The sequence below is a fragment of the Oncorhynchus mykiss genome, chromosome 4 (assembly GCF_057628025.1).
Source record: "Oncorhynchus mykiss isolate SJ-2025 chromosome 4, ASM5762802v1, whole genome shotgun sequence".
Taxonomy (NCBI): Eukaryota; Metazoa; Chordata; class Actinopteri; order Salmoniformes; family Salmonidae; genus Oncorhynchus; species Oncorhynchus mykiss.
In genome coordinates, this window is record NC_143025.1 from 58,229,071 (window position 1) to 58,238,924 (window position 9,854).

The 9,854-nt window shown below is 42.9% G+C and overlaps 1 protein-coding gene across 1 annotated transcript in view; it reads left to right on the forward strand.

Moving 5' to 3' along the window:
- Window positions 1-8,858, forward strand: part of LOC110522033 (potassium channel subfamily K member 3) — a 52,156-nt gene extending 43,298 nt beyond the window's left edge. The window contains exon 2 of the mRNA XM_021600096.3: window positions 7,720-8,858. Coding sequence (XP_021455771.1) covers window positions 7,720-8,657 — 938 coding nt within the window. The 3' untranslated portion in view covers window positions 8,658-8,858. The remainder of the gene's footprint in view (window positions 1-7,719) is intronic.
- Window positions 8,859-9,854: the final 996 nt, after the last annotated feature.

A 9,854-nucleotide genomic window follows, 5' to 3' on the forward strand; every position in this document is an offset into this window, starting at 1 on the left:
TAGGATCTGGGGTCTACAGTTTGAACCCACTGCTGTCTTTGGCTCCACACCCACCCCGCCCAGCCATCTAGATGTGTGAAAGTTAATGTATAAGCTAATGATTCATCATGTATGACACTCCTGGGAGTGTGTAAACTTACATTTTTTATTACCATAGCATTTTTGTATGTTCTCTACAGTTATGTATTTGAAAATGTATCAATTGACCAATTCGGCACATTTGGGCAAACACCAGCAAAACTTGATACAAAATATCGTGCAGTAATGTAATTCTTCACTGGATCCGTCTGAAACGTTGCACACACACTGCTGCCATCTGGTGGTCAAAATCTAGATTACACCTAAACTCCTATCTGAATGTGTGGCCTTTCTCTTGCATTTCAAAGATGGAGAAAAAAACGTAGAAAATGCATGTTTTTTTTTGTTTATATTATCATTTACCAGATCTAATGTGTTATATTCTCCTACATTCATTTCACATTTTCACAAACTTCAAAGAGTTTCCTTTCAAATGGTATCAAAAATATGCAAATCCTTTCTTCAGGTCCTGAGCTATGGGCAGGTAGATTTGGGTATGTTAGTCTAGGCAAAAAGTTTTAAAAAAGCGTCTGTTCCTTAAGAGGTTCAAAGAAGGATTTTTATGCCTTGAGACATGGATTGTGTACGTGTGCCATTCAGAGGGTGAATGGGCAAGAAAATATTTTAGTGCCTTTGAACAGGGTATGGTAGTACGTGCCAGGAACACCAGTTTGTGTCAAGAATTGCAATCTGCTGGGTCTTTCACACTCAACAGTTTCCTGTGTGTATCAAGAATGGTCCACCACCCAAAGAACATCTAGCCAACCTGACACAACTGTGGGAGGAATTGGAGTCAACATGGGCCAGCATCCCTGTGGAACACCTTCAACATCTTCTATTTTTATTTAACCTTTATTTAACTAGGCAAGTCAATTAATAATAAATTCTTAATTAAAATGATGGCCAAACCCAGACGACGCTGTGCCAATTGTGCGCCGCCCTATGGGACTCCCAACCAAGGACTGCAGTAACACCTCTTCCATGAGATGCAGTGCCTTAGACCACTGCGCCACTCCGGATTCTTAGACCACTGTGCAACTTGTAGAGTCCATGCCCCAATGAATTGAAGTTGTTCTGGGGGCAAAAAGAGGAAAGGGGGGGGGAACTCAATATTAGGAAGGTGTTCTTAATATTTTGGACACAGTGTATATCATGAGTTAGAAGATGACGAATAATTTGTGATGAGTGAGTGTGTTATTGCAGAAATAAATAGGCCTATGTTAAAAAATGATCAATGTTCAGAGGCAGTTAGTGTTTAATTAATTATGAAAGTCTTATTATTTTTTTCATTTTGAGCACCTGCCCCTGAAAGGTCTGTGCACGGCCCTGAGTGGACTCTTTACCTGCCATAGAGGGTGATGGTACACTTCTCCACTTTTCCTCTCCCAGTGACTCTAATCATTTTGAACAATGTGAGTGGCCCCTGGAGGAACAACTGCGTGCCGGCCAGAGAAACTGACACATCCTGACTCAGGAAGGCAAAGTCATCAGGTCGTGGTGAGGGGACACGGGGTAAAGGGCGGTATTGTGTTGTCACATGGGCCTCTCCAAACTAACTTCTGGGGCTCCTGGAGTAGAGAGTACAGTTAGAGTAGTAGAGTGTCCTATCATCATAGGACTGTGTGCAGTGTGCAGTAAAGAGTACTTACTAACAAAACCTAGGTCTGCACAGTCATTTACAGAGCAGTTCTACAGTCATCCATAGCTGACAGTTTACTGTATATGTAGGGTGAAGGACTGCTTGCCTTTCAACAGTCTTGAAGGAGTTCCCAAATAAGCTGAGAACGTGTTGGCTTCTTTCCTTCACTCTGCAGTCCAACTCATCCCAAACCATCTCAATTGGGTTGAGGTCAGTTGATTGTGGAGGCTAGGTCATCTGATGCAGCACTCCATCACTCTCCTTAGTGGAGGTGTGTTTTGGGTCATTGTCCTGTTGTCCTGTTGAAAAAGAAATGATAGTCCCACTAACCGCAAACCAGATGGTAAGGTATGGCGTATCGCTGCAGAATGCTACAGTAGCCATTCTGGTTAAGTGTGCATTGAATTCGAAATAAATAACAGACAGTGTCACCAGCAAAGCACCCCCACACCATCACATCTTCTCCTCCATGCTTCACGGTGGGAACCACACAAGCAGAGATCATCCATTCACCAACTCCGCATCTCACAAAGACACAGCGGTTGGAAACAAGAATCTCAAATTTGGACTCATCAGACCAAAGGACCTATTTCCACCGGTCTAATGTCCGTTGCTCATGTTTCTTGGGCCAAGCAAATTCTCTTCTTCTTCTTACTGGTATCCTTTACTAGTGGTTCCTACGCAGCAATTTGACGACAAAGGCCTAATTCACTCAGTCTCCTCTGAACAGTTGATGTTGAGGTGTCTGTTACTTGAACTCTGTGAAGCATTTATTTGGGCTGCAATTTCTGAGGCTGATAACTTTAATGAACTTATCCTCTGCAGCAGAGGTAACTCTAACTCTTCCTTTCCTGTGGCGGTCCTCATGAGAGCCAGTTTTATCATAGTGCTGGATGGTTTTTGCGACGTTTCCGGATTGACTGACCTTCATGTCTTAAAGTAATGATGGACTGTCGTTTCTCTTTGCTTATTTGAGCTGTTCTTGCCATAATATGGGATTTGGTCTTTTACCAAACAGGGCTATCATTTGTATACCACCCATACCTTGTCACAACACAACTGATTGGCCCAAATGCATTAAGAAATTACACAATTTAACTTTTGACAAGGCACACCTGTTAATTGAAATGCATTCCAGGTGACTACCTCATGAAGCTGGTTGAGAGAATGCCAAGAGTGTGCAAAGCTGCCATGAAGGCAAAGGGTGGCTACTTTGAATAATTGCACATATAAAATCTATTTGGATTTGTTTAACACTTTTTTGGTTACTACATGATTCTATGTGATACATGATTCAATGCCAAAAACCGGGACCAAACCCTCCAAGATCCCAAAGGAAAACAGAAAAGAACAATGCAAAAAAAACAAAGGCCATCAAGGACAACTAAAATCATAACAGCAGTGCCAACTGTATATGTTTGAGTGCATGTCTGGCACTATTTACATGTGCGTGTGTCCGTGTATGTGCGTATTTGAATGAGAGTGTGTGTATATGCATGTGTACAAACACCTGCACGGCATCAGCCTCAGGCAGACCGGCATTAGCTGTAAAAACACTGCCCCTCAGTGTCACTTTTATTTTGAAAGGATACGGCCTCAGCGCATATTGTTGCTGACTTTCACAACGTTACGGCTACACACAAACGTCGGTGCGCTTTCCCGCACATCAGTACTGTTGAAATGGCTAGCTCCGTTCGGACTTGGAAGGAATGGCTCGCACAGGTTTCCTACCTGGCAGATATTTTTGATCATCTGAATTCGCTCAATGTGTCAATGCAAGGGAGGGGCACAATCGATTTGAACCGAGGGACAAAGTGGATGCCTTCCAGATGAAGTTTACGTTTTGGCAAATCGTGTTTCTAACGGGAGTATTGGCATGTTTCCCAACGCTGATTTCGATATTCAGAATCTGATCTACAAAGCGCACGGCGACACAGTGACAAAAAAATACGTTAAACAGCATCATGTCAAGCTGCAGGGAAGGTTTTGCAACTACTTCCAGGAGGAGAACGGGAGACAAGACGACTGAACACGGGACGCCTTTCGAGTGGAGCTGGGAAGCGTCACGTTGCCAAGCAATGAAGAGGATCAGCTGGTGGCGCTGTCGATTGATCGCGGACTGAGCATGCGCAACTCGTAAAACGACACTGCCACAGTTCTGGTGCAGTTTAGTGGGAGAGTATCCTGCTCTCGCCTGTCATGCAATCAGAATCATGCTACCGTTCAGCACTACCTATTTGTGTGAAAGTGGCTTCTCTGCTATGGCCATGCTGAAAACGAAAAGCAGAAACAAACTGGACAGCGAGCATGACCTCCGAGTTGTCCTGTCAACCATCACCCCAGACTTCCATAAAGTATAAAACTGAAGCAACACCCCCAGCTTTCCCACTGATAGGCCACACACGCGCGCACTCGCACACAAACACAATAAAATTAACGTTAATGTACGTTAATGTAATTAATGTTTATGAGTTATTGTTCACTAAGTTAATATTTTTTTAACTTTATGGTTGCGAAACTTTTCACATGGTAATTGATGATTAAGAATTCCTAATGATTGCTGTTTTTTCTATTTTAGAAACTGGTACGTGTTACTGTTTATTAACATTATTGGACTGGTACGTGTTACTGTTTATTAACATTATTGGACTGGTACGTGTTACTGTTCATTAACATTATTGGACTGGTACGTGTTACTGTTAATTAACGTTATTGGACTGGTACGTGTTACTGTTTATTAACGTTATTGGACTGGTACGTGTTACTGTTCATTAACATTATTGGACTGGTACGTGTTACTGTTTATTAACGTTATTGGACTGGTACGTGTTACTGTTTATTAACATTATTGGACTGGTACGTGTTACTGTTTATTAACATTATTGGACTGGTACGTGTTACTGTTTATTAACATTATTGGACTGGTACGTGTTACTGTTAATTAACGTTATTGGACTGGTACGTGTTACTGTTTATTAACATTATTGGACTGGTACGTGTTACTGTTCATTAACATTATTGGACTGGTACGTGTTACTGTTTATTAACATTATTGGACTGGTACGTGTTACTGTTTATTAACGTTATTGGACTGGTACGTGTTACTGTTCATTAACATTATTGGACTGGTACGTGTTACTGTTCATTAACATTATTGGACTGGTTTTGATGTCATGTTCTGAGTCTGATAATGTATTAAACCCCACTCCTGAACTCGTCTCCTAATTAAAATGGCTTATTCTCTTGAATTTATAATAAATATTTTCTCCGTTAATATGGCTGTGTAATCACTTTCTTTAATTCCGTAATAGTAGACCCATGAGACAGTCTATTTTGCAAGTGAAGCCTGCCCAAGAAGGCAGCTGCAATACAACATTACAAAATGTAATTGTCAACAGTCCATAAAATTGGGTCACGACTCAATTGTCATTGTCAAATTTGGGTCCCCAGGCAAAGCCAGTTGAGAACCAGAGGTCTAAAGAATACATACCAGAACAAGCACACAAAATGTGGTGGATACACAATCTTCTGAAGCTAAGATATGATACATTAATATCCATCACATCCACAACCATTATGGATGTCATGGATATCATAACGCTGAAAAGGGATAATGAAAATGAACAGAGAAACCAATTAAAAACCAGATAAAACATTAATGAAAGTTAGGTTGAAATAGAATGTTTCAAGATGATTCGATGTAAGGTGCAACTTTTACAAAACTTTTTCCTTAAAAAACGTTATGGATTATTACATTACCTGTCCCAGTCACCCACCTATCTTCACAAGACTATAGAACACGCAAAGAAACCCAAGACACTTCAATTTGGTCTGTATTTATCCAATATCAGCTAATCTTCACAATTTGTAGTGGAGAGTGCGATAATTTGAGCCAAAGGGGTAAATTGAGACACACCCTTGTTTCGAGGAAACCATACACACATTTTTTTTGTATATATTTAGGAAGAGGTCATCATTTCACGGAGTCTGTCAAGTAAGAAACAAGATGGAAAACGTAGTAAGCAAGTTAGGTGCAAAAAACAGGTTTTCTCCAAATGAATTGATAGTGTTTCATGATGCTTGTATATATAAACTAAAGTTGATAATTTTAAGATTGAGAGAGAGGGGGGGGGGGGAGAGAGAGAGCGAGACAAAGAGAGAGGTGGAGATGGAAGAGAGAGAGCGAGACAAAGAGAGAGGTGGAGATAGAAGAGAGAGAGAGCGAAAGAGAGGGGGAGATGAGAGATATATGAGAGAGAGATATGAGAGACAGAAATATTGAAGGAGGTTGAAAATAAGAATCGAGGCAGTACATCTCCTGCCACATTTGTGTCCTCATAAGCACTGTGGATGAAGAGATATATGCTGTAAATTGTCTTAAAAGTATGTTAGTGTAGGACACCGTAAAGCATCTTAATCTGCCCTATAGGACAAGGTGAAGAAAGATAGAGATGGAAAACTCATCTGAAAATAACATGAAACGTCTCAGGATAGGAAGATGAATGCTTTAACGTACAGTAGATTAAACTAGAACTAGTGTCGTCAGGATGTTATTTCTTCTCACTTCGGAGAGGAAGAGCCAAGCCCAGGACAGCTTACCCTTTCAAGGCAGTGCGGCGGGTGAGATTTTAAACTCATTTGCCTTCAGCGAGACAGACGAGTTAACCACATAGGTTGGTGTGACAATAAAACCAGAGGCCTTGAAATGAAATCAAACAGCAAAGTAATTACATGCAAACAATTGAACAGTCTTTTCTGGCACCATTGTTATCTGACACCGGGTTGCAAGGATCTTGCATGCAACTGGTCCGCCGCACGTGGAAATATATATTTCCCTTGACAACCATGTTAAAGTACACGTGTGTGGGACGGGGTGTGTGTGGGATTGAGGTTGGCTGCACTTTTGATAAATCGGTTAAAGCTAGATTTTTCAGCCTGAATGTTATTTCTTTCACCTAAAATGTGCCAGGGTGCATGGCAGATCACTCGTTCAGTGGGTTTATCAGCTTGGTCAGCTCACCTGGTGTACCCATGGAATGAGTCCTTTCTTCAGAACTGCTGTGAAGTGTTGAAAAACCCTTTATTCTATCATTCCAAGTGGTTTTTAGTGGCTCTATCAGTAAGTGCAAGATCACTAAAAACCTGTTTCTCATCTCATATCAACCCGTTTAAAAAAAATGTTAAGTTTTAAAAGAATTGCGCTAATCGTAAAATCATGTTTCATTATTGCTTGGCCTTCTGAAGTTGCGCTTTCTCCTTAAATTGGGTGTCTCTATTTTTTTCTATTTTTTCTTTCTTTCCCTTGATCAATCATGTCAAAGCCTGTTCAGTTGGCCAGGTAACACCCTAGCATACCGAATACATTTTGTTTCCATTATGCAGTATCTGTGTACTGTAATTAATGATACAAACCTTGTACAATGCACCTAGCAGAAAAATGTTCAAAAATAATACCCTTAACTGATCTTCCTTCAATAAGAGAGAGCATTCATATTGACAGCAAGTGCATCTCACCCAAAACAATGCAAGGGGCTAATTAGAAGCAACTGTCCTTAGTGGTCTATACTTGCCAAACCCCAGAGAGACTGACTCGTTACGAATAATTGAAGGCCTTTCTCCCCCACACAACATCAACACTGAACCATTCTCACCACCACTACTGCTGCACATTCATAACTCCCTTGTATTCTGCCAAAATCCTATCTGGAGCCCCTCAAAATTAGGAATATTAAATTGTGTTGAATTTCAAAACTGTGGCACTTTCGACCTTCATCCCTATTTCAATTGACTAAGTAACTCAACTAAGTAACTCAACTAACTGACTAACTCAAAAGACTAACAACTATAGAAGAAACTCAACTAACGCGACTGACTAACTAACTCAACTAACTCGCTCACTCACTAAACAAAGTAACTCAACAGACTCAATTGAATAACTCAACTGACTTCATTTTGTCTGTTCCACCCCACTGACTCTCTACTGCTGTCTCTCTCTGTCTTAGGGTACGGCCATGCGGCCCCCAGCACGGATGGAGGCAAGGTGTTCTGCATGCTCTACGCCCTGCTGGGCATCCCTCTCACCCTGGTCATGTTCCAGAGCCTGGGCGAGCGCATCAACACCCTGGTGCGCTACCTGCTGCACCGCCTGAAGAAGTGCCTTGGCATGCGGCGCACTGAGGTCTCCATGGTCAACATGGTGGCCATTGGCTTCATCTCCTGCATGAGCACGCTGTGTATTGGAGCACTCTCCTTCTCCTACTTCGAGGGATGGAGCTTCTTCCACGCCTACTACTACTGCTTCATCACGCTCACCACTATCGGCTTCGGGGATTATGTGGCACTGCAGAAGGATCACGCTCTACAGACCAACCCCAAGTACGTGGCCTTCTGCTTCATCTACATTCTCACTGGCCTGACCGTGATCGGAGCCTTCCTCAACCTTGTCGTGCTGCGCTTCATGACCATGAACGCAGAGGACGAGAAGCGGGACGCCGAGCAGCGCGCCCTCCTCTCCCGAAACGGCCAGGCCGGAGGGCACAACCACATGCGCTGCACCCCCGACTTGCCCTCCTCCTCCTCAGCTGCCTCAGGGTGTGGTGGAGGATCAGGGAACAGTGGTGTGGGGGGAGCAGGGAGGGGGCTGCGAAACGTCTACGCGGAGGTGCTCCACTTCCAGTCCATGTGCTCCTGCCTGTGGTACAAGAGTAGGGAGAAGCTGCAGTACTCTATCCCCATGATCATCCCCCGGGACCTGTCCACCTCGGACACATACATGGAGCAGGGGGAAGCCTTTTCCTCCGACCCCCTCCACCCGCTTCACTCCAACGGCTGCATCTGCAGCATGCACCATCCCCACTCTGCCATCAGCTCTGTGTCCACTGGCCTGCACAGTCTCACCCCATACAGACTAGGACACAGCAAGCGGCGAAGCTCCATATAGAGGCCTGGAGGACGCAATGCATATAAAACCAAGCCCCACCTCTTCTCTACCACATGGAAGGACTGTGGCACTATTTTAGATGGACTAAACCAAGAGCGCTCAACTAACAGTCCTCATGGGATCACTGTCCTGTGGTGATTTGTTTTGCACTGGCACTTAAGTGATCGATTAATGTCACTGATTTTCGAAAAACAAGAATAGGCCGAAGTTTTGACCCTTGATCTACAGTGCCTTGCGAAAGTATTCGGCCCCCTTGAACTTTGCGACCTTTTGCCACATTTCAGGCTTTAAACATAAAGATATAAAACTGTATTTTTTTGTGAAGAATCAACAACAAGTGGGACACAATCATGAAGTGGAACGACATTTATTGGATATTTCAAACTTTTTTGACAAATCAAAAACTGAAAAATTGGGCGTGCTAAATTATTCAGCCCCTTCACTTTCAGTGCAGCAAACTCTCTCCAGAAGTTCAGTGAGGATCTCTGAATGATCCAATGTTGACCTAAATGACTTATGATGATAAATACAATCCACCTGTGTGTAATCAAGTCACCGTATAAATGCACCTGCACTGTGATAGTCTCAGAGGTCCATTAAAAGCGCAGAGAGCATCATGAAGAACAAGGAACACACCAGGCAGGTCCGAGATACTGTTGTGAAGAAGTTTAAAGCCGGATTTGGATACAAAAAGATTTCCCAAGCTTTAAACATCCCAAGGAGCACTGTGCAAGCGATAATATTGAAATGGAAGGAGTATCAGACCACTGCAGATCTACCAAGACCTGGCCGTCCCTCTAAACTTTCAGCTCATACAAGGAGAAGACTGATCAGAGATGCAGCCAAGAGGCCCATGATCACTCTGGATGAACTGCAGAGATCTACAGCTGAGGTGCGAGACTCTGTCCATAGGACAACAATCAGTTGTATATTGCACAAATCTGGCCTTTATGGAAGAGTGGCAAGAAGAAAGCCATTTCTTAAAGATATCCATAAAAAGTGTTGGTTAAAGTTTGCCACAAGCCACCTGGGAGACACACCAAACATGTGGAAGAAGGTGCTCTGGTCAGATGTAACCAAAATTTAACTTTTTGGCAAAACGCAAAACGTTATGTTTGGCGTAAAAGCAACACACCATCCCCACTGTCAAACATGGTGGTGGCAGCATCATGGTTTGGGCCTGCTTTTCTTCAGCAG